At 44.3% G+C, this 24469-nt stretch overlaps 2 protein-coding genes across 8 annotated transcripts; one reads left to right on the forward strand and one right to left on the reverse strand.

Annotated features, from left to right (window-relative positions):
• The first annotated feature begins 303 nt into the window (after positions 1–303).
• LOC133166153 (uncharacterized) lies at positions 304–6698 on the forward strand. The gene is made up of 6 exons (XM_061296185.1): positions 304–1578; positions 3086–3291; positions 3361–3522; positions 3601–3753; positions 3871–3937; positions 4817–6698. The coding sequence occupies exons 1-6, from the start codon at positions 966–968 to the stop codon at positions 6385–6387; spliced, it is 2772 nt and encodes a 923-aa protein (XP_061152169.1). The 5' UTR covers positions 304–965; the 3' UTR covers positions 6388–6698.
• Positions 6699–9675: 2977 nt separating this feature from the next.
• Positions 9676–23023, reverse strand: LOC133165531 (serine/threonine-protein kinase tousled-like 1-B). 7 transcript variants are annotated; one of them, XM_061295273.1, is made up of 22 exons: positions 22598–23023; positions 21322–21443; positions 21091–21159; positions 20535–20573; positions 20356–20431; positions 20226–20269; positions 19640–19723; positions 19493–19567; positions 19192–19284; positions 18741–18851; positions 18392–18528; positions 18113–18304; positions 17958–18024; positions 17752–17849; positions 17577–17676; positions 17410–17501; positions 17243–17332; positions 16514–16683; positions 13864–13999; positions 13684–13795; positions 11837–11944; positions 9676–11744 (listed from the first exon to the last, which is right to left on the reverse strand). In XM_061295273.1, exons 1-22 carry the CDS (start codon positions 22722–22724, stop codon positions 11595–11597), a joined length of 2292 nt encoding a protein of 763 aa, XP_061151257.1. In that variant the 5' UTR covers positions 22725–23023; the 3' UTR covers positions 9676–11594. The 7 variants fall into 7 exon arrangements, with proteins under 7 accessions (XP_061151257.1, XP_061151259.1, XP_061151256.1 ...); XM_061295275.1 differs by having other exon boundaries at positions 17577–17658; positions 19640–19729; XM_061295272.1 differs by having other exon boundaries at positions 19640–19729.
• Positions 23024–24469: the final 1446 nt, after the last annotated feature.

Raw genomic sequence — 24469 nt, forward strand, 5'->3', positions numbered from 1 at the left:
GCGTTTTGGTGAAGTGATTGAGTATTCCGCCTGTACGACTGGTCTTTGAATGCCCCCCACTTCAATGGCAGAACGCGGATGAATTTAAAGACATCAAATGAGAATAATCCTTTATAAAAATTAAAATTGACTGACGCAAACGTGAGTTCTTCATGTTTTTATTGAAAACAACGTAGTGCTGACGCCGTACGACGCCGTACGACATCAGTTTTTCGCTTTCCAAATAAGGTGTGCGCGCTCCCGCGGTAGGGGAAATAAAATCTCACGGGGGAACCAAATCAAGCACAACACCGGGAAGTAGGAGGTTCCGGTGGTGGGTTGGCTAGCTGGCTATCGTAGTCCGACGCAGAGGGGTGCGAGCAGAGCTGCAGAGATGAAAGATAAAAGAAAAAACGGGCACACTTAAAACGGGAAACACAAAACAGATAGGGGACAAACAAATAGTGGACACGGTTCGGGGTAGAAGCGGCAGTCAACAATCCAGACGCCAGCGTTGCTCTAACCCTGAAGACAAAAAACACGGAGTGCATTTCTCAACCACTCTCACTCTCATTTTGATACGCTTGCAGCGTACATTTCACCACAAGATTGATTAAAAACCCTAGCTTTTCAAACAGAGAGACTTGTGTTTTTCACCTTTGGCAAATCCAATGCACACCTCTTCTAAAAGCAAAAAAAAAGTGACTGTTTTTTTTGGTCAGATAGCCAGCTAATTTGGAGCAGAACAGCCCCAAAGCATACAGTATGTTTTGTGGCTGAGTGGCACGTCCGGGAAACCTACGGGTTAATTTCAGACTGGAAGCAAAAGCTGTTGCCAATTAGATGCATTGAACCCCCACATGTGGGCCACGCATGCAACTCGCTCCACAAGGAGCAAAAGCGTGCAGAGACCATTCAGAGCACTTGAGCGCCAAATCAGTTGCTTCTTACATACTGTCCGTGAAGATAAAAGAACTTGAAGGAAGATGATTTCCCTTCACACTGTTAGCAACATGGCACGTATCTCTGCTATGTTTTTACCTAGTCTCACTTTTTTACTGAGCACAACTTTATGTGCTTCCCAAATGTGCCAGGGGCCTGGATGTCTCTCTAACCAGGACTGGAGCCCAGCACAAGGGCCAACAGACACTCAAGTTTCCAGACGACAGCTTCACCTCTCAACTCAACCCAGGCAAGGAGAAGCCTACAACCAACGGGATGCTCGTTACGGTCATCACCATACCGACACTCGCCATCAAGGCTTTGAGCAACAAACTGGTACTGATGCTACGAGAAGGACCAACCCGAGAACAATCACTGCTGAGGTGTATCATCCTGGTTGTGCGGGCGGAACCTGCCCGACCACTGTCAATCGTCAAGCGACGTCCGCTGACACCCGGGAATGCAAAGGGAACATGTGCAAGCTGGACCTCCAGATGCGCCAGAAACCAAAAGCGTGCGTTGGCTGCAATACACAAAAGGGAGAAGACGCCAGAGGGAATTCTTCACCATTACATGTAAGAGACAGAGCAGCACAATTTATGGAGGAGCGCTCAGAAGGCGATGCATGGATACAGTTGACATGTGACATAAAATCAGGTTGGTATCAAAGCAATTATTAATGTCATTAAATATAATGGTGTGAAGAACAGAAGCTGAAAAAAAAAATCATTCCTTTACAAAAAAAATAGGCTTATGTTTGTTTGGCAGTTTCAGAGTACAGTCAAACCTCGGTTTTTGAACGTCCCGGTTGTCGAACAAATTGGAATTCAAACTAAAAAATTTAGATTTGTTTGCTTCGGTTGTCGAACAAATTTTGGAGGTGGAACCTCGCAAGATGAGCCGAAAGGACCCGAGAAAACCCGACCGCGCGGCCCGGATGCCGACTGACTCCGTTCAGAAGCGTAGCCAAGCCGGGGCGAGCCGGGGCGGCGCCCCGGTTAGGACTCCCTGTGCCCCGGTTGAAAAAAATCGAGCTTTTTCGATTCTTCATTTTCATGCAGTTTTTTTCTTTCGGTCTTACGCGAATGTGCGCAATGTTATCCATTCACCGTTTGCCTCCCGGACCCGGATGTTGTTTTAGCGATCAGCGAACGGCGTGGGTGATGTTCGATTTTTTTTCCTGTGGGCGCACGCCCCTACTGGAAAAATTCCTGGCTACGCCTCTGACTCCGTTGTTATTGTATTTTCGTTACTTTGAGGATTGTATTAACCTTTAAGCATGCCTCCAAAGAAAGCAAGTGGGAACAGTAAAGCCATCCTAAAACACAAAGACGCTCTTAAAGCAATGCGACAGTGAGCGCCCGGCGCGCTGCGGTTGCGCGATCGGACCAAATTAAGCTCCCTGCGCACTGAGGTCCACTTACATTTTGGAAAGTACATCAGGCCTTTGAAAATATTTTCTAAATTTCACCGACGGCTCTGTCACAATAATGCGACCAGCGCGGTGCAGTTGCGCGGTCGGAGGCGCGCTACGGTTGCGCGTTCGGCGGTGCGATCGGACAAAAATGCGCAAATGAAAAAATGCTTAAAAAATGCTCTCGGAACGGATTCAATTTTTTTCCATTATTTATAGTGGGACAAATAGATTCGGAATTCGACCGATTCGCTTCTCGAACCGCCTTCTGGAACGGGTTGTGGTCGAAAACCGAGGTTTGACTGTATAACAACAAGGTTGTGATCTTTGTATTGGCACGATGTGTTTATTGGGGTGCAACAATTACTAATAGAATATTAAATGGATTGATTTTTATTTTCCTTTATTTAATTTTTTTTCCTTTTTTTTTTTCTTTTTACTCAGGTTAGGTAGCTTAAAGGAAGAACAAGAGCATGGATAAGGATAAAGATGAAATAAAACCATTAGCCTTTTATATGTTCCAACGCAAAAATCCAGTACGCATCAAACCTGGTCACACCTTGAGACAAATGCCGGTAAATCCCTAAAAGTGAACATGCTCATACAGAAAAACAATCCAGTGTATGCATTCTAGCACAGTAAGGAATGGACAAATAAGTTGAGAAAGCATCTCGAAAGGCTTTGTGAGAATCTGAAGTGGTCTTGCTGTGGCTGGTGATTTAACATGGACTTGTCCCTCCTCTGCCACAGGGAGCAATGACGTTCCTTCCGACGATGCTGTCATCCTGCAGCTGCAGATGTCCAAGGACCAAGAGAAGCTCGTTGAAGCCTTAAAGGGTCAGCAAGAAGAGGTCAAAGTGATGCATCGGCTCCTCGGCGAGCAACAGGGGGAGCTGCTCCACCAGCAGAGAGACATACTGGCGCAACAAAGGAAAATGCAGGACTACATCGAGCAAGTGAGATGTTCATGGAGGCACATCTGAATGACATTAGTTCTCCTGGCTTGATTTGTGTCTGTGTTCAAGGTCAAGGCGCAGTACAGCATGCTATTGGACACCATCAAGCAAATGTCCATGCAGAACCTGCAGGAAGAGCTGGACAGCCACAGGGAAATTTTGAGTGAGCCACATCGAGTTCAACAGGCTCTCTCTTTGCATAAGGTGGACATGGAAGCCAGTGTCATGGAGGTACTGAAGAATCATTCAAATAAACGGCAATGTTCTCGTAATGCACAGTATGGCTTAGTTTGGACCAATGCCCACCAGGTGGGCCATTCCCTTGTGACCTGTGGGAGATGTGACCCTGAGGAATACTGTGACTTCAGGAGCGGTCATCCACACTGTGAAAAATGTACCGTTTGTCCAGCCGGCTTCTTCCTGGTTGCCCAGTGTTCAGTCCACACCGACAGAATCTGTCAGGTTAGATTGAAGCAGTCGTCATTTTGTCTGTTTAGAAACTGTTCAGTGGGTCAGAACAGAAAGAAAAGAATGTGCAAAAAAAAAGTTCAACAGCTAAGTGTACAATTGTGGTTGCAGGACAGAGATGAATGCCTTGAACTCACTGACCTTTGTGCGGATGAACATAAATGTGTCAACACACCAGGTAAGGCTGACTAATGTCAGGCAGAAAGTTCAATGCAATAACTGGATAGAAGTACTGCTAGGGCAGGGGTCGGCAACCTTTTTTACTCAAAGAGCCATTTGGGACTGCCCCCCAATGAAAAGAAAGCCCCCGGAGCCACAACCCATTTTGACATCATTATATATATTATGCATGTATATGTTATGCTATGGACAAAAAACTATTGGATTTATGAAAATGAAATCAACAAACTGCTGCAGAGAACACAGAATTTTATTTCTGCATGTAACAAAAAGCATTTCACACTTGGTTGATGCTTAATTTCAAATAAAATATTTGAGTCCTCGTATTTAAGAAAAAAAGGACTACTTCACTTGATATATAGTTATCACGCTGGTAGTGTGCTGGAAAAACGCTGGCTGCCAGACGTGAGGGACGCCAGGAATTCGAATGTCGCACATCGGCGGATGTGACGCATATTTTGGGCGGTAAAATATTAAAAACGTTTCATTTTAATGTTACAAGTTTACCATAATCTTCAAATTCAGAATTGTATTTTAAAATGAACAAACTAAAATACTCATTATTTTCCAAAGTCACAGGGAGCCACAACAGAAGGATGAAAGTGCCACATGTGGCTCCGGAGCCATGGGTTGCCGACCTATGTGCTAGGGCAACTAAATTGATGGTGTAGGAAGTAGGAATTCCACAATACATATCTTTTTACTTTTTCTTAACAGAAAAAGATGTCAAGAGAGAGGTACTTTAATTCCCAGTTGAGATAGTTTTGCAATAAATAATTGTACAATATACATGAAACCGTGTAAAGCAAAAATTGTATTAGTTTTATAAAAGGAAGATATCCTGATTTATCTAATTTGCTAAATTTCTTATTCCCAGGTGGATTTAGATGTCAGGGAATGACAGAGCAAGATGCCAGGGGCATGTGTGGCCACAACTATTTCTACAACTTGGAGATGGATGAGTGTCGGGCCTGCGCCGAGTGCGAAGGCCAACCAGTTAGATCACCGTGTACATTTAGAACAGACACCGTCTGCTCTGGACCTTCTGTCGGTGACAGTGTCCTCTCCCTGTCCTGGACCGGAGATGCGAGTCTCCCTGATACCAAAGGCCACAGGGTGAACCTCACCTCGCCAGGTGTCCAACTTGCCATCCAGGCGGGGCAGCATTCAAGCCTTGCATCGGCCGAGGACGGACGGCTGGTGATGAAGAAGCACGGGCTGATATGGGTGGAGCAGAGTCTCTCTGTGAATCACGGCTGCCGTAGTTTTCTTCAGGTGTCTTTGCGTGTGATCACCAGCGATGGTTCTCAAAGTCAATACCTCAGCGGCGTCAGAATCGAGCAACAGGAAGTGAGGTCTTTCCAGGGTGTCAGCATCAGCTCGGTAGCGGAGGTCGCACCGGGTCACATGATCTCCGCTTCTCTTTGGATTGCTAACCGCAATTGCAACCAGAGCAATGAAGGTTTGCGGCTTTATGACCGCTTAGCTTCTTCTCTAAGCCTCATGTGGCTGTCCCACGACACCGGCGCCGTCGCCATGACGGCGGACGCCACGCTGTCGGCTCACTACAACACAAACCATCGTCCCGTCTTTCGTATCAGCACTACTTCGGACCCCTATGTGGTGGTTCTGACTCATGACGGGCGTGGGATACGTTTTGCTGAAACCGGGACTGTCCGCTTTGTCTTTCAGCAGGCGTTGTACTCTATGGGACAGGCATGTGTGAGCGAGGGTTTCCAAATGTTGGCATACCTCAGTCGGAACGGTACCGTTGTGGAGCTTTGCCGGACCTTCAAATCCGGGGTTAACTATCGCGACACATCCATATCTCTCTCTGGAGCGACTAAAGTTGGCTTTGGAGACACACTGGCCTTTGAGATTCTGTCTACTGCTCAGTGCAATGTCCGCTTCTTTAGTGACGACACAGGCATTAGTGGCCTCAGCTTGGTTTGGGTTCCTGCTGCGATCTCTGCCTCTATCTATGCCTCCGTAGCTCAAAGCGGCCTTCGCTCGGGTGCCGTCCGAAACAAGCCTCTGTTATTCCTTCAGACTAGTTCGCAGGTGTTCCAGATGGGACTGTCAGGGGAGGGGTCCGCTAAACCCAGCCAAGATTTTGTCTTCAGGGAGAGCGGTACTGCTAGTGTCGCTCTGGACCTGAAACTGATTCACTCTTGCAGCCTGCTGAAGGTGACTCTACTCAGACTAAATTACCTGGAGAGGCCTGGAGCAGGCTTGGAGGCAAAGGGTGCACGACCCATCCCCCTGGCCCAACAGGTAGGAGGACAAATGCCTGATGGTAGTCAGTGGGCCGGTTTAAGCCTGAGGGCATCCTTCCAGGTACATAATGGCACAACTGTGTTCTTCACACTGGACTGTGTACGAGGACGAGTCAACCAGGTCAGCCACCATGCAGAAAGTGGAGTGTCAGTCCTCTGGGTGGCAGCATAACACTAGATCTCGTTCCTTATTTCACCACATGAATTCTATTTCAGTGGACTGTAATATATATATATATAGTATAAATTTGTTTTACCTGTTAAGAAAACAATATGAGATACAGTATGATGAATGTCTTTTGTTGCTTTTAGTCCGAGGTATGTTTCTTATTTTGTTTAAGCCATCTATATCATTTGTTATCCATCTACCAATACCCTGCTTCAGAATCTTGTCGCTTCTAATTTAACATGTAGTGTTACTTAGTGTTACGCTACAGAAAGTCATGCTGTACCATTGTGTAATAAAAGCACAAAGTCAAAGTCTGCTTTATTGTCAATTTCTTCACATGCCAAGACACACAAAGAGATCAAAATTAATTAAATCCCCACTATCCCACTGACAAGACATAGTACACAATACACATACAAGTAAATAATACAAAAAATAAAAACAAGGCACAAACAATGAATAAATAAGTGTGATGAATAAATAATAAAAAAATAATAAATAAGAGGAGCAGAAATGGAGCAAGTGTGCATACAGTAGACAGTCAGAATAGAGCGCAAAAGTACAGGACGCTACGCAGAAGGGGGGAGAGAGTTCAGGATCCTAACAGCCTGGAGTATGAAGCTGTTGGTGAGTCTGGTGGTGCAGGCTCCTGTTCCTCGTCCCAGAGGGCAGAAGAGCAAACAAAGAGTGAGCGGGGTGACACACATCATTCACAATCGTGGTCGCCTTGCGGGTGAGATAGGAGGTGTAAATGTCCTTCAGGGAGGGGCGTGATCCGAGTGAAGCACCAATAATCTTACCAATCGTGTTCACTATGCGCTGCAGGGCCTTCATGTTATATTCAGTGCAGCTACCACCCCAAACAACAATACAACTGGAGAGGACGCTCTCAATGGTGCCACGGTAGTCATGACGGCCGAAGGAGCACTTGCTCGCCTGAGTTTCCGCAGGAAGTACTTTCTTTGCCAGTGATGCGGTGTTGGTGGACCAGGAGAGGTCCCCACTTATGTGCACCCCCAGGAATGGTGGACATGTGGTCTTTTATTTAAGTAATATAAAGTTAAAGTCCCAATGATCATCACACACATATCGGGGGGTGGTGAAATTCGTCCTCTGCATTTACCCGATCCGCAAGTGATTTTGAGCCAGAGGGGAGCAGTGAGCAGCAGCGGTGCCACGCTGAGGAAGCATTTGGTGATCTAATCCCCCAATCCTTAATGCTGAGTGCCAAGCAGGGAGGTAATGGGCCCCATTTTTATAGTCTTTGGTATGACCCGCCCGGGGTTTGAACCCACAACCTTCCAGTCTCAGGGCAGACACTCTACCACTAGGCCACTGAGCTGGTTATATGGACAGAGAACCTTTCTATCATCTCCTACTGTCAGCCCTGTGGAAGAAAGTAGTGAACGTGTTTCATGTTAGTCACCATTTTATAATGTGAATATCTGCTGCATGCCTTGGTTGATGGCTGTGTTCTGCTTCTTAAACAGATTCATCAGGATACAACATATTGTAATACATTATGTTAAGATGTATCATTTATCACAATGAAAAAGTATTACATTTATATTTAATAGTGATGAAAATAAAATATAGATCTGCTTTACCTTTACCTGTTTTCCACTACTGTATTCTTGTCAAAACATTCCAGGTGGTTCCGATTAGACAGAAAAGCAAAGAGCACATTTTTCATCAGATGAAATGACAAAAATGAAATTTATCAACCCCCACTGGCTCTCTGACTAACTTTCTCATCCCCCCCGGTGCTAAATCACTTCGACATAATGTGAAGAGCAGGTTCATGAAAACCACTTGTTGAGCATTTGATGTACTTGTTAAAGAACCTCAGCCATTGTGGCTCAGCACTGCAAGGGGCCTTTTATTGTTCTTAAAATCTCAATACAACATATGGAATCCACATTTGATGAAATGTTATCTGGTTGTAAAATGCACTGTATCTCATATCGTGCATTTCCAGAAAATAAATAAATAATGTACAGTAGCGCAATCCATTTCAACAATGTCGCGATACTGCCATCTATAATGTGCACAGAAGACTTTTAATATTTTAGTTGTTTTTATTTCCTTCATCTGTATCAGACTTTTCACAGTGACGTGCGGTGAGGTTCATGCGTGGTGAGGCACTAACTCCTTGAGAGTCCATCCATCCAACCATCCATCTTCTTTCGCTTATCCGGGGTCGGGTCGCGGGGGCAGCAGCTTCAGGAGGGACTCCCAGACTTCCCTCTCCCCAGCCACTTCATCTAGCTCATCCCGGGGGATCCCAAGGCGTTCCCAGGCCAGCTGAGAGACATAGTCTCTCCAGCGCGTCCTGGGTCGTCCCGGGGTCTCCTACCGATGGGACATGCCCGGAACACCTCCCCAGGGAGGCGTCCAGGAGGCATCCTGATGAGATGCCCGAGACACCTCATCTGGCTCCTCTCAACGTAGAGGAGTAGCGACTCTACTTCGAGTCTCTCCCGGATGACCGAACTTCTCACCCTGTCTCTAACGGAGAGGCCGGACATCCGTAGCTCGTCATAGGTGGCTCGTCTATCATCATTCATGTCATCAAATCCTCATAACACCTACTTCACTTCACAGTCAACTTCACTTTTAGCTACATATCGCAAAATAACAGATTTGTGCTTAGTTTGTGACGTCCGTTGTCTCGTTTATCTCTACAGCAGGGGTGGGCAATTCCGGTCCTCGAGGGCCGGTGTCCTGCATGTTTTCTACGTCACCCTGTTGCAACACACCTGATTCAAATGGTCAGATTATTAGCAAGGTCTGCAGAAGCTGGATAACAATCCTGATCATTTGAACCAGGTGTGTTCCAGCAGGGAGACCTATAAAACATGCAGGACACCGGCTTTCGAGGACCGGAATTGCCCACCCCTGCTCTACAGCAACAAATGAGGCAGCATTAATTACCCGCTGGCCCTTTATTGCAGCAGAGTACAATCTGCCTCAACCTACAGAAGAGGATTGGGGCCAGTGAAGAAAAAAATAAAAGGGGGTAACAGAATTCTGACTTTAAAGACTTTAAAGTCAGAATTCTCACTTTAAACTAATCCTCTTCCGTATCAACCTGAGCCTTTTTTCAAACTGCGGGATAGGCTGATGGGATGCCCGCGAACTAAAGCGGTCAAGCGGTACAGATGATGGAAGGATGAATGTAATAGTTTAGTGAATTTCACGTACATTGGGTGAGCTAATGAATTTATGATTTCCTGTATCTGTACAGTGAGTGAGGTTGCAGGAGCCCACAGAGAAAAGACAGCTGGAATGTAGACATTGAAGGCAATCTTTATTGCATGGCCAAGCATTGACCCCTTTCTGCTAATATCGTCCGGCATGTTGCTTACTAACGGCTGTGCTTGACGTCCGTCTACACACGACACGTATCATCAAACAAGGTATGCACATCATGCTTCAAAATGAACGAGAGATGCATGTTTTCTTCCTCTCAAATCCCAAGAGGCAGACATTACCGGGGGGTGGGGGGGGGGGGGGGGGGGGGGGGTCACTAATTGAATGAATTACTTTCAATCAGTCATACTTTTTTTTAAAAAATAAGACTTTCTTTCAGGCCATAGCTTTGATTAGTCATGGTTGAAAATTTAAAATATCACACAATTAAAGTTAACACAATACGGGTTGAACATTCTAATCAAAAGTTGTTAGCCCGCCGCAATGACCGTTAAGAGCTTGAAGTCCTATTAACTCGCCCATCACGTGTTTACAACACATACGCTTTACTAAAAAGCAACAGGTGATGGGACTACTCAAACTATTAGTTTCAAGTATGTGGAAATACAAAATAGGCAAGTGTATCCTCAAACGTAACAAAAATAGAGATAACTTACTGTTGATGAAATGAGAACAAGCAGTGGTTAGTCACCAGCCATTTTTTTTTTTTTACCGTAAAAATAAAGAGTAAGTGTTTACCCAGCTTGAATGTAACATGCCCCCAAAAAATCTACTCTAGCATTTTTCTTAACATTTTATTTTGCACCTGCAGAAATATGCCATGACTTACTCATCCAATCACAAATTAAACTCACCTTTACTTTTTTTTTTTTTTGATAGCACTGTAGTTAGTGAGAAGAAACCCTGCAGTTGTGTTCTGTGACATGTTGCTAAGACTTCTACAATACGACTGTTTGCACGGCTGCTTAGGTGTTTGAATGTGTTTGGTTGAGTAAGTAGACATCACTTGGGGCCATACTGACAACGAAAATTATTTGACGTCTTGCGTTCTCGCAATGGCCGTTTTCTGGACTATCATCACCTGTATATTAACTACAAGAAAATCTGGTTATTCAATCGCGATAGTGCTATGCCAGTTGCTTTGATGTGTCCTCTCCTGCTCCTAACATGTCAGCTGGAAGCTAAACAATAATACACATGACCAAAAATGGGAAAACGGTTCGAGTTTGTACTTAATAGAGGCCAAAGCCATTCACGCATTACTAACTAAAAGCAACAGTTGTAGCAGCAAAGAGTTGAGCTTCCTGAAGGAAAACGATGTGAGACGATAGGAAGCCTCCGTGTGTACTTGCGAGTGGGGCCGGCAGCGCCAGTTCTCAGTTCGCTCCAGCTAAGACCAGGCTGGTGCGTGATTTTTCTGAGACAGCAACAATGGATTTCGACATTTCTGTTCTAATCTGGGCATTGCTGCAAACCTGCGGCACCAGAGGAACCCAATCTGGATAGGAAGTGCAAATGAACACCAGATTTTTTTTTGGAGTTATCTGGATTATGCCCCCCCCCCCCCCTGACAATTAAATGGATCATCCTTTATGTCAACGAATGATGAACATCTCCAAGTCATTGTCCTTGGCGGCAGTAGTCTTTCTGATGAAGTTACCCTCAACCCCATGTTGAGCGTCGTGGATAAACAGAGCATCTACAAGCTGTTCGAAAGTCTCATAAGGGGTTATTAAATATAGCCTGTTGAAAGCCCCATCTGGATCTTCTTCCGCCGTTTGACTTGATTCTCCTCTTTCATAGTTAAAGCCAGCGCACAACAGCCCATTGTGTCCTTGTTATCTTGCTATGATTTCCCTTTAATTAGGCTCTTTTGTTAATTGATCCATTCGGGAAGATGTCTGGTTAAAGAACAAATATCCACAAACAATGATCTATTGCCTTCAATTCTGTCCTGGAAGTGGCCAGATGATGCCATCGATCCCAACGAGAGCCAATCAGTAGGTGGCGAGCGAAGAGGCGGCGGGCTGCAGCGAGCCGGAGGAGTTGGAGCGTCTCATGTGAGGAAGAAGGTAGGAATCGGCGCACAGCTGGTGCACGTCGAACCTGTCCTCTTTGCGGTAGGCCAGACAGCGGCGGATAAATGCCTGCCGAGTCAAAATTGAACACATTTATAATATTAATATTTTTCTGATTCAGTTCTTTCATTGGACTGCAGTGGCCAGTGAGTGTCTCGTACCTTGGCCTCTGTGCTGGCCTGTGGTTTAGCAGGGAACTGGACCTCAGTGGCTTTGAGGATGGTGTTTTCCTGGAGGATGTCCTGCTGAGATTGGTTGTGACCAAATGGCTGGTAGAAGAAAATCAAAATATTCTATATAGATATATCAGGTCTCAAGAACATTCAGTGCTAATTAACCCCAGTTGTCCTTGTTTTACAGTGCCTTGCGAAAGTATTCGGCCCCCTTGAACCTTTCAACATTTCGCCACATTTCAGGCTTCAAACATAAAGATATACATTTTTTATTTTTTTGTCAAGAATCAACAACAAGTGGGACACAATCGTGAAGTGGAACAAAATCTATTGGATAATTTAAACTTTTTTAACAAATAAAAAAACGAAAAGTGGGGCGTGCAATATTATTCGGCCCCTTTACTTTCATTGCAGCAAACTCACTCCAGAAGTTCAGTGAGGATCTTTGAATGATCCAATGTTGTCCTAAATGACTGATGATGATCAATAGAATGCACGTGTGTGTAATCAAGTCTCCGTATAAATGCACCTGCTCTTTGATAGTCTCAGGGTTCTGTGTAAAGCGCAGAGAGAACCATGAAGACAAAGGAACACACCAGGCATGTCGGAGATACTGTTGTGGAGAAGTTTAAAGCCGGATTTGGATACAAAAAGATTTCCCAAGCTTTAAACATCTCAAGGAGCACTGTGCAAGCAATTATATTGAAATAATCCACTGCAAATCTACCAAGACCTGGCCCTCCCTCCAAACTTTCATCTCAAACAAGGAGAAGACTGATCAGAGATGCAGCCAAGAGGCCCATGATCACTCTGGATGAACTGCAGATAACTACTACAGCTGAGGTGGGAGAGTCTGTCCATAGGACAACAATCAGTCGTGCACTGCACAAATCTGGCCTTTATGGAAGACTGGCAAGAAGAAAGCCATTTCTCAAAGATATCCATAAAAAGTCTCGTTTAAAGTTTGCCACAAGCCACCTGGGAGACACACCAAACATGTGGAAGAAGGTGCTCTGGTCAGATAAAACCAAAATCGAACTTTTTGGCCACAATGCAAAACGATATGTTTGGCGTAAAAGCAACACAGCTCATCACCCTGAACACACCATCCCCATTGTCAAACATGGTGGTGGCAGCATCATGGTTTGGGCCTGCTTTTCTTCAGCAGGGACAGGGAAGATGGCTAAAATTGATGGGAAGATGGATGGAGCCAAATACAGGACCATTCTGGAAGAAAACCTGTTGGAGTCTGCAAAAGACCTGAGACTGGGACGGAGAGTTATCTTCCAACAGGACAATGATCCAAAACATAAAGCCAAATCTACAATGGAATGGTTCACAAATAGACATATCCAAGTGTTAGAATGGCCAAGTCAAAGTCCAGACCTGAATCCAATCGAGAATCTGTGGAAAGAGCTTAAGACTGCTGTTCACAAACGCTCTCCATCCAACCTCACTGAGCTCGAGCTGTTTTGCAAGGAAGAATGGACAAGAATTCCAGTCTCTCGATGTGCAAAACTGATAGAGACATACCCCAAGCGACTTGCAGCTGTAATTGCAGCAAAAGGTGGCGCTACAAAGTATTAGCGCAAGGGGGTCGAATAATAATGCACGCCCCACTTTTCAGTTTTTTATTTGTTAAAAAAGTTTAAATTATTCAATTTTGTTCCACTTCACGATTGTCTTCCACTTGTTGATTCTTGACAAAAAATTAAACTTTTATATCTTTATGTTTGAAGCCTGCAATGTCGCGAAATGCTGAAAGGTTCAAGGGGGCCGAATACTTTCGCAAGGCACTGTATATACAGAAATGGCTCTGTCCATTTAAACTTTACCTTGCGCCCATAGAGGCACTGGAAGAAGATGACTCCCACAGACCATACATCCACCTTGTTGGAAATTTTGGGTGGCTCCTTCCCCACCACAAAACATTCCGGAGGGAGGTACCTGGACAAACATTATTATCACGATTGGAACGACCTTGATGCAAGAGAAGCAGAGTTTGTGGGTTGTACCAGTAGGTGCCCGCTCCCTGAGATGTGAGGTCCATCCCGTCCACGCCGTAATTATCGTCATCCATAATCTTTGACAGACCAAAGTCTGTGATTTTGATTTCACCACAAGCAGTTCCATCCACTAATAATATGTTACCTGCAAACAATGGAGTTGGAATGAAAAACGAATTCACAGTACATAGGTATTATATAGGTACCGTAATTTTTGGACTATAAGTCGCTCCGGAGTATAAATTGCACCAGCCATAAAATCCCCAAAAATGTGAAAAAAAACATATACGAGTATAAGTCGCATTTTGGGGGGCAATTTATTCGACAAAATCCAACACCAAGAACAGACATGAACGAGCAACAACAGGCTAAACGATACGGTATGCTAACGTGACAAACACAAACGAGGAGCTGAGAACGGGCCTGACGTAACATTCAGTTGTTTAAAAAAAAACTACCGTTTTTTTCCGTGTATAGTGCGCAAAATTTAACTAATTTATTGTCCTAAAATCTGGGGTGCGCATTATACATGGGTACAAAAAATTTTTTAATTTTTTTTTTTTTTTTTTTTTAAGTCCCAATGATCGTCACACACGCAGGGAGGCAATGGGTCCCATTTTTATAGTCTTTGGTATGGTCTTAACTAGGCTGGATGTAATTTTTTTTTGTTGGCGTTGATTTCTCCGACTGCCCGTAAACGCACCACCGCGCTCCGTGCGCGCACGGGACAGCAAACGAGCAGGTGATCGAGCAAGCGTCTGATACGAGAGCATTGCGGTCGCATGGAGCGTGTTTGAAGTGAACAGCAGAGAAGAAAGGAACAAGGCAAAGTGTTGTGAAATAAAATGCACAGAACGGATGCGCAAGACACGTCAGCTATATAAAGAGCGAGAGTTGTTTTCTTCCTATTAGTTTCAATTCACAGTTTAATTAGCAGTTTCAATCAGCAAATAACAAAATGCGTATTACAGGTAATATTTTATTTCACAACACTTTGCCTTGTTCCTTTGGTCTCTGCTGTTCATCCTAAAACACAAAGGCGCTCTTTAAGCAATGCGACAGTGAGCGCCCGGCGCGCTGCGGTTGCGCGACCGCACCAAATTAAGCTCCCTGCGCAGTGCGCACTGAGGTCCACTTAAATTTTAGAAAGTACATCAGGACTTTAAAAATATCTTCTAAATTTCAGCGACGGCTCTGTCACAATAATCGACCAGCGCGGTGCAGTTGGGCGGTCGGCGGCGCGCTACGGTTGAGCGTTCTCTCTCGCACTCTCTCTCTCGCTCTCTCTCGCTCTCGCACACACGCGCACACACGCACACACGCAAACCGGATATCATACGGAGGCCGCCATTACAGATGCGCAGAACGGATGCGCAAGACACGTCAGCTATATAAAGAGCGAGAGTTCAGTTCTCTACCTAAATCCGTATTACAGGTAATATTTTATTTCACAACACTTTGCCTTGTTCCTTTCTTCTCTGCTGTTCACTTCAAACACGCTCCATGCGACCGCAATGCTCTCGTATCAGACGCTTGCTCGATCACCTGCTCGTTTGCTGTCCCGTGCGCGCACGGAGCGCGGTGGTGCGTTTACGGGCAGTCGGAGAAATCAACGCCAACAAAAAAAATTACATCCAGCCTAGTTAAGACCATACCAAAGACTATAAAAATGGGACCCATTGCCTCCCTGCGTGTGTGACGATCATTGGGACTTTAAAAAAAAAAAAAAAAAAAATTTTTTTTTTTTTTTTAAAAATTCATAAAAATTGGGTGCGTATTATACATGGGTACAGGCTTTTTTCCAGCATCAGCATGCCATTTTTAGGGTGCGTATTATACATGGGGGCGCACTATACACGGAAAAAAACGGTATTAAATAAATAACACGTTTATAAAACCATCTGTGTCACTCAAATTCATTAAATCTATCGATTGTCCTTTGTCAACAATGTTGTGTGCCGCGCCGCAGTTCAAATTATTCCACAGGCCCATACAACGATATATAAACTATATTTTAAATAACTATCACATAAACAACAATATTATCAAACCATTTGTGTCACTCCAAAGTTTGGACTGAGTCCAAACCATTACATCCATCGATCAAATTTCTCGTCTTTTATCGATCGTCCTTTGTCAACAATGCCGTGTGCCACGCCGCAGTTCAAATTATTCCACAGGCCCATACAACGATATATAAACTATATTTTAAATAACTATCACATAAACAACAATATTATCAAACCATTTGTGTCACTCCAAATCATTAAATCCATCGATCAAATTTCTCGTCCTTTGTCATCCTGGTGACAGAGGACATGTCCAGAGGATATGTCGCTTTAAAGTGTTAATTACTTTATTTGATTTCTTCTCTCTATTTTTTATGTTTTGAATATGTTCAAGATAAAGATATCAAAGCATGTGAAGTGATCAACTATACTAAAAATAACATGTGAAGTGGTCAACTATACTTGTAAGTAAGTGATGTGTTAATGATCAAGTAAAAATTTGTGAAAAAAATACATATAAGTCGCTCCTGAGTATAAGTCGCCCCCCCCACCCAAACTATGAAAAAAAAACGCGACTTATAGTGAGAAAATTACGGTGAAGAAAAGGTTATCAGTCTCCTTTAAGTCATCTTACTCCCAAGTAAACTCACCAGGTTTAAGGTCGTAGTGAATGATGGGAGGTTTAATCTCATTAAGGTAGCGCAGAGCGCTGACAATCTGCATGACAATGGAGCGAGCCTCCTTCTCTGACATCAGTTTGTTTTGCTTCAGGTAGAAGTCCAAGTCGTTGCCTTCGCAGAACTCCAGAACTGTACAGAACCTGATGGCAAGAGAACAGAGGAAAAGACAAAACTATCTGTCAAAAAGAACGCAAGCAATAAGTCATATACAGAAATCAGTACGAGGGACTCTTGGCATTGAGATTTGACATTGTACTTATAGATACGAGTCAGACCTTTGTGAATATTGTCACTATTTACTCATTCCAAAAGAGATAACACGCATGTATGTAATGTTTGCTCTGATGAGGAGTACCACTGTGTGTCCTCAAACTTGAGGCAAAACACCTAAACATCTGATGTTGTTGTCCTAATAATGGCTTCTTACCAGACCTGATTGACTGATATTTTGCATTCTATGCACATTTTGTGATTGGCCGTGATGTTATTAATTCAATGACATCATTCATCATCTCTGTGGAACAAAACATTACAGGTGCAGTGTTTCCCACATTACATTTACACAAATGAATTTGAACAACTACTGAAAGATAGTCAAGGTGTCACTGTTTATATTTATTTACAAATAGTAATAAAATCATTGAACAACCTCAAGGTGGGGTGAAGTCAGTTGCCAAACTGCTGAGAAAAATGACTCACGTGTCAGTATCCAGGGAGAAATAGTCATATAGTTTGACTATTCTGGGATGGTCCAGCTGTTTGTGTATCCGGTACTCTCTGCATGCATGCCTGGAGGGGCAAAAATGACAAAGAGCATTTTGTTTTGTATTCAAGTGTGCGTGTGGTTGCATTCAGAAGTAGCCTACTTGTGGTAGTTCTCTTTTTTCTCCTCCCTCCAGTTCTTGTTGAGCTGGTGGATTTTAACAGCTGCGTAGCGCTGCTCAAACAAGTCAAAAGCCTGTCGGGCAACAAGGAAAACACACATTTGTATGGCAATATGTATGCTTAGCAAAGAGACACATTAAGACTTCACCTTGTAGACTTCACTGAAGCCGCCCCTGCCCAGCAAGTGCAGCAACAGGTACCTTTCATTAAGAGTGGGATGGTCTTTAAACCTGCATGCGTGAGGCAGACTGTAAGCCAACTACATTATCATTTCAAATTTCTTTCGACAGCCTTCAGCACCGATTGGAGGAGTTTGGACTTACGCTGAGCTGTCTTCATTGTTTATCCTTTTCAGCTCTCTGATATGGAGGTTCCTTACACGCTCCAACCGCTCAAGCTCCGCTTGTATCTCGGCCTCCTCCTGCAAAGAACACATAACTTCTAACCAATACGGCCTTTGTTGTGTCCCTAATTTGTTAAATTTAGCAAGACATTTGGGGGAAAGTGCATGATGTGCTTTGCTACTGGCCTTCTTCAGATGTCCAAGGCGGAGCTTGAATATTTCTTCCTGCTCATGGTACTCAGCAAGGGTCAATCTGAAAGAAGAGAAAGAGAGCGAGAGCGAGCGAGAATGTAACATGGCCATGGTAGACGAGGGTCAATGTTGCTTCCCGCTTAACTTACAGCTGGGGCAGGGATGGCTTGAGGAAAGGGTCTGAATCATTGCCGTTGACCACCTTGTTTTTTCTCTGCTTGGGTTCGGAGGCTGAAGCCACAGAGAGGGAGGGAGAGGCGGGGTTGGGAGGCTTCCTCTTGGCGAGCAGCTTTCGCTGTCGTTCTATATCCTCTCTCTGCTGGTTGATACCTTCTTGTTGCCTGCAGCACAGCCATGCATTTGTTTTGTTTTGTGTTTGTCAATGCAGGTAAATGATCATCTTTATGCAAGTGTCGACAGGGTCTCACTTGATCAAGTTTTGGAATGCATATCCGTCAGTCCACTGCTCCGTGTAGGAGGCTCCGTGTCTCACTGTGGTGAAATGGCCGAGACGTAGGCGGTCCTGCATGCTCTTCTCACGGCATGACTGCTTCTCCTGGGTGCTCTGTCCAAAAAGAAATGGAAATAAAAATGGTGAGCTTGACAGCAACTATATCATATTTTGGTGCATAGGTGTGGTCACCCATGAGGAAGATGATTTACTTCCACACGAGATTTCATTATCCGCGAACCTGAGATGAAGAGTCTCCTGCTCTACCGACTGAGCTAGCCGGGCTAGCAGAGGCTGTGGCTGTGAACGCATGCAAATAAATTTACCTTCTCGATGAGAAGTTTCTTGCTCATAGTGATGCACTTGTTGAGCCTTTCCTTGTGTTTCTCAAGGAGTTTTTGCTGTTCATCGATCTGCCTCCGCAGGTCGCAGTTAGCCTGTGTGGGAATAAGAGGATGGTGACAAGCTTGACAAAGTTTCTGCATGTTTGATTATACAGACATAAAACACTGTCAGTGTTGAGAAAACCAATCCAATAGAAAGTGAAAAAGATGAAATTGAACAGCTTCTTCCGCTCGTCTGGGAAGACCTTGTATAATCTTCTCGTGCTGGGATAGGAAATTCTCTAACTCATTCTCGCAAAGTACCTAGAACAGTCTAAAATGTCTTGGCACGCTGAAGAATGCGGGGTTCCAATCACTATTAAAGGAACTGTGTAAAAAAAAAAAAAAACATATTATGTATGTAGGTAACTGTGGGTGTTGCTCTTCCACCCACCCTGAGAAGATCATCTATTCGTCCCTCTTTTTTCTCCAGGTCCAGACTCTTGTTGCTCTCAAGAGCTGCAAGTTTCAGTCCTGTTAACTCCGTCTAGAATGGACAGAAAAAAAAGGATTGTTGCTGATCTCTTCTCTTCTCTTCTCTTTCCGTATTTGGCACATTTTCCCGTTGTGGACAATAAATCAAACTGACTGACTAGCTACCAATTTGGTTGAATCACTACCTAGTTCAAATATTATGCAAAGCTTAGAAAGTAATGTGCGTGTGTGTCTTGTGAGATGACAATGCTTCAGAATACCTGGACAAATTTACAGGATCTGCTATTGTGTTCCCCAAAACACAAACTGGTGGGGGAGGAGCTGTTCTGGCGGATCTGCAAAGACAAGCACGGTTGTAATTAAACTGTGTAAATGACATATAGCCTCGGCTTTTGTATACGACTTACAATTGAGCCAGGCGCCGAGTGTGAGCTCTGTGGAGAGCGGCGAGCTGATGGCAGGCCTCGAACAGGACTGGAGCCATTTCCACCCTGGAACTTTGCAGGAATAGGGGAAATAATGAATTGCGATTGAAACTCTAGATCAGGGGTGTCCAAACTTTTTGCAAGGAGGGCCAGATTTAGTATCGTGAAGGGGCCCGGGTGCCAATAGTTTTTTCAGACATTTTTTAACTACAAACATTTCATGCAAATTGGGACGTCAAACGCTGCGTGTTCGCTTCTCTTCCTTGTGCTAATGGGACGTCAAACGCTGCGTGTTCGCTTCTCTTCCGAGGGGGGGGGGGTCATTTCTGGGGACTCGCGGTAAAAGTTTTTCTTCGCTTGATTTCATTTGTGTGGCGGGCCCCATCTAGTGTTGAAACTGAGAAGTGAGCTCAAGCTTCTTGTGCGGGCCATATTCAATTATGTTTTCAGAATTTGCTGCGGGCCAATAAAAACTGGACCGTGGGCTGCAGTTGGCCCGCGGGCCGTAGTTTGGACACCCCTGCTCTAGATCATCTTTTAGAGTGACGAACGCTAAAGCAAGCCTCACGTCAAAGTAGTCGCTTATCTTGGGTGCACGAGTAGAAGACTTCCCTGGATGATGAATTGGAAAAAAAGACCATCACAAATATAAAAAGGCTTAGAAAAGAAAATCCTGTGACTTGCGCATGTTTCCTAACCTTGACTGCTCTCTGAATAGGTGTCAGCTTTCCTTTTCCTCCCTCTGGATGATTCAGAGTGCTTCTTCTCTGGGGTCTGTAAGTCGACACAGAACAGGGGAGAGAAAACGCTTAGGTCCCCTGAGTTTTACCTAACAAAGCTCCTGTGGTGGCTTTCAACAGGAAAAGAGAGTACATACTGAGTAGGCAGGGGAGCTCCCTCTTTTCATATCAGAATTCTACATGGAGAAGAGAGGAAAATGTGCAGGTAGTGGGAGAGACAGAGAAACAAGTGGGTCGAAGACAAAAATAACCGAGACCGTGAAGTTCCCTATAATCAGCCCCACTGATTTTTTTACTTCTGTAGCTAATCATCTCAGGTAAGACTTAGTTCCTTTTTTTTACTTTATGGGTCCACTTGTTTGTTAGTTTATGTTTAACTACTGTCTGAAGGCGCACATTGATGACCAACAAAGGGGAGGTGGAAAAAGTATTGACCTTCAGATGTGCATATACTACATTACAATCTGTAATTATTCGTAATGTACAGCACAGTGCATGTGGAAGGGCAGAAGCTGCGCAACCAAATTTATTTTGGATTTGATTAAAACTGCAAATGTGGATGCAATTGAAAAATATAACCGCTGCCAAATAAAATGATCATTTATTGATTTAATCTCGTCCTCGTACGTCGGGACCGGTGCTATCTGAAATCTAAACGGTACTCGAAACATAGTGACAATGCATCTAAGCTACCTCAGACTCCTTGTCGCTGGACGAGCCAAGACTTCCGTAACTGTGGTTGGACGACTCGTTAGCCAGACCCTGCACACAAGCACAAAGATCCATTCAGAAAAAGAAGCGGACATGTGACCACATGGGGGGGTAAACAACAGCAAAACAAAGATCATCCTCAATATGGCTGATACATATGTCTGCCCTTGTGTCTACTGTGTGATGTAGAAAAACAAAACTTTCTGTGGTTACCTTGGCACCTCCACTCATGCTCCCAGTGCTGCCTACTGTGTTGCCACTGACAGCTCCCGTAAATCTGGCCTCTAGAAGCTCCTGTCTCCGGGGGTCCAAGCTATGCAGCTCCTCCATGGGGCCTAGGTGCAAGCAAAGTCACATGTGTCAAAACAAAACGACAGTGCACGACTTATAGAAGGCTCTAAAGGAGAGAAAGTGGGCTAAACGGAATAGAGCGACAATATGCCTGCAAACTGAAGGATGAAATAAAGGCAAGGCTAAAGGTGGCTAATTAAAATATGCACTGTAGACCAATGACATTGGGATGTGACACTGCTCTTTTAAAAGACAGTAGACACCATAAATCAGCAAGAGGCTAATTTCAACCAAATAGAATGAACCTGTCACATAGGCTGCACAACCACTACAGTATGTAAACAGCCTTCCTTGATCTGTGACATTTCTCTTACCGGGGAGGGAATCTAAGGGTTTTTTTTGCACCTAACTGCCTATTGGTGCTGCAGGCTGCAAGCTTCTTTACTGGATACTATCTGGCTGTCATCATTACATAGCTTTTGGCACAGGGGCATGCTCTAAAAGGAATAATGGACATTCTAAAACCCTCAAGCAACGAACCACCAGGCATACATGGCCTGTGCGAGGTTATTTGAGGACAAAGGACGGCAGAAGGGCTACTTCAGATGACACATATTTGCAGTATATACATTAAATCCAAATATTTAAGCGTTTCCCGATAATGCAATTTAAACGACTGTTAATTCCAAAGCTCATAGCTATATTAAAAAATAGGAATGTTATATTTGAAATATTGAGAAAATGGGACCGACAAATCCATTACGCCACTCTAAAACTACACAGTTCATGCCACTGACAGGCATGTCGAAAATTATAATTCAGTCATTAGACAAATGTCCTACCTATACGGTTGTTGCAGCGCACACGCCAAGTAGTTTCGATATGAATACCAACTAACGTCGACAACTATGCCAGGAATGACAATAAATATGGCAATGAAGACGCTCGAAAGTCAAACACAAAAGGCCAAATGCAAGATAGCGCTGCCTTTGTGCAGACATGATAGCTCGAAGCTACTTCGACTAGCCGTCAACACAAGTGACAGCTGACGTTTGGCTTCCAATACGCGGAACATCAGTGAACTTGACATCCATTTTTACTTCAACAAATGTTAGCGTAACACACGTCGCCTCACTCCCGAAAGCACATATTTGTTGGAGAAAGACACCCGTCCAAGCACTTGTCGAGCTTCGTGTACCTTCTTTGAGCTTTGTGGTTGCCGTTATATGTTGTTGAGAAATCGTTGGGGAGGAGGAGAGCTGCGACCAAGATGGCGTCGCCTCCAAACTTCCACCACCACTTCCACTGTTACTTTGGACACTCATCAAGCCACTTTTCCGCCGAGAGGAGCCAGCCCCCACACTGTGGGTCGAAGAAACGCCGAGCTGACTTCCATTGGTTCACACCTGTTTCTATTCCTCTCCAAAAAATGCCCGGTGTTGGCTTGCGTGTGTTTGCTACACGTCTTTAACGTTGCAGTCGTAGAGGAGCGGCTTCCTCAGAGGCTCGATGGAGCGGATCCAGCGTAATAACCTTTGCATGATGACCGACAGACTGCACCGCGCGCCTGGCTGTCAGCATCCACTTCTCGAACGGGGCTTTGATACCAGTGGGCGGCTATCGCGAGACCAGCGCTCACCTAGCAGCGAGATGAGCGAGAATGAGGACGGGGTGGGGGGTGGGGGGGCGTGACACTAGTGAGACACTGATCTGGGATCGTTTCTTTCCGCTTGACACCAACCGTATGTTCGCCGGAAGGTGCCGCTCCACATTGACTCGAGAACAGCCTCTCGCTTTGGTGAAAACAAATAGCCCCCCCTCTCAAAAAATGGCTGAAATTTCTGGAGGATTAAAGGTGAAACTGGCGCGCGCACGAGACAGCAAACAGATACTGTACTGTGCAGTACGGTACACGAGGGCGCGCGCAAAGAAATCAGACAGACAGACAAAAAGATAGCTAGATAGATAGATAGCTATCTAGATAGATAGATAGCTATCTAGATAGCTATCTAGATAGATAGATAGATAGATAGATAGATAGATAGATAGATAGATAGATAGATAGATAGATAGATAGATAGATAGATAGATAGATAGATAGATAGATAGATAGATAGATAGATAGATAGATAGATAGATAGATAGATAGATAGATAGATAGATAGATAGATAGATAGATAGATAGATAGATAGATAGATAGATAGATAGATAGATAGGCAGGCAGGCAGACAGGGGAAGGAAGGAAGGAAGGAAGGAAGGAAGGAAGGAAGGAAGGAAGGAAGGAAGGAAGGAAGGAAGGAAGGAAGGAAGGAAGGAAGGAAGGAAGGAAGGAAGGATTAAGTGCAAAACCCGAGATAAAAATATTTATTTTGTCCAGCATTACAAAGGCATGGTGCAGCAAGCGGTTATCACAGCTTGCCTCACTTCTCTGAGGTCAGCGGTTCGATTCTTGAATCACATTTGGGTCACTGGGTAAAAGTTTTTTTTTTTTTCTCAATGGCTGCAGAGAGTATTTGTCACAATCATACGCTCCAGGGTGATTACACTGAATGGGAGAAAACTTGTAGTTTGGGTTTGAACTACTGAATATCTTCTACTGTGCATTGTATTTCTTTTAGTGTGAGCCAGAATATGTGCATGTCTGCATTTGTTAGGTTTGTGGTTGTGGCTGTGCAGGTGGGATGCTGGTAGTAATAAGTCTTGGGCAGCCTAAGATCTTTTGTTCCAAATTTGGTGCAGTGAATCAATATGCCGTTGCCTCCTTGTAGCGCAGTACACACGAAATCCAAAACATGTTTCAGCAGTCAGGTGTTTACCATAGTCTACATTGTGCAAATGCACTTGGTACAATAACTAACCCAGTATTTCAAAATATATTTTTAGCATTGTTGCTAATTATGTAATGATCATAATGGTCATTTTACAGTCACACTTGTCACACACATTCAGCATTCGGAAAGAGACAGAGGCTCATTCATGCTGCACCTCATATGTACCTGCCTATGATAACCTGATTATTTTGGGGGGGCCACATGGTTTCCATGGTAACGGACCAATAGTCTTAAAACT

This window comes from Syngnathus typhle, linkage group LG13, assembly GCF_033458585.1.
Source record: "Syngnathus typhle isolate RoL2023-S1 ecotype Sweden linkage group LG13, RoL_Styp_1.0, whole genome shotgun sequence".
Lineage (NCBI taxonomy): Eukaryota > Metazoa > Chordata > Actinopteri > Syngnathiformes > Syngnathidae > Syngnathus > Syngnathus typhle.

Excerpts from the sequence above, each read along its gene's own strand:
- LOC133166153 (XM_061296185.1), top strand. The coding sequence starts at position 966 with ATGATTTCCCTTCACACTGTTAGCAACATGGCACGTATCTCTGCTATG. Across the intron at positions 1,579-3,085 it reads GACATGTGACATAAAATCAG|GGAGCAATGACGTTCCTTCC; the intron begins GTTGGTATCAAA and ends CCTCTGCCACAG. Across the intron at positions 3,292-3,360 it reads TGCAGGACTACATCGAGCAA|GTCAAGGCGCAGTACAGCAT; the intron begins GTGAGATGTTCA and ends TCTGTGTTCAAG.
- LOC133165531 (XM_061295272.1), bottom strand. The coding sequence starts at position 22,724 with ATGAGTGTCCAAAGTAACAGTGGAAGTGGTGGTGGAAGTTTGGAGGCG. Across the intron at positions 21,444-22,597 it reads AACCACAAAGCTCAAAGAAG|GCCCCATGGAGGAGCTGCAT; the intron begins GTACACGAAGCT and ends GCTTGCACCTAG. Across the intron at positions 14,000-16,513 it reads TCACTACGACCTTAAACCTG|GTAACATATTATTAGTGGAT; the intron begins GTGAGTTTACTT and ends CATTGTTTGCAG.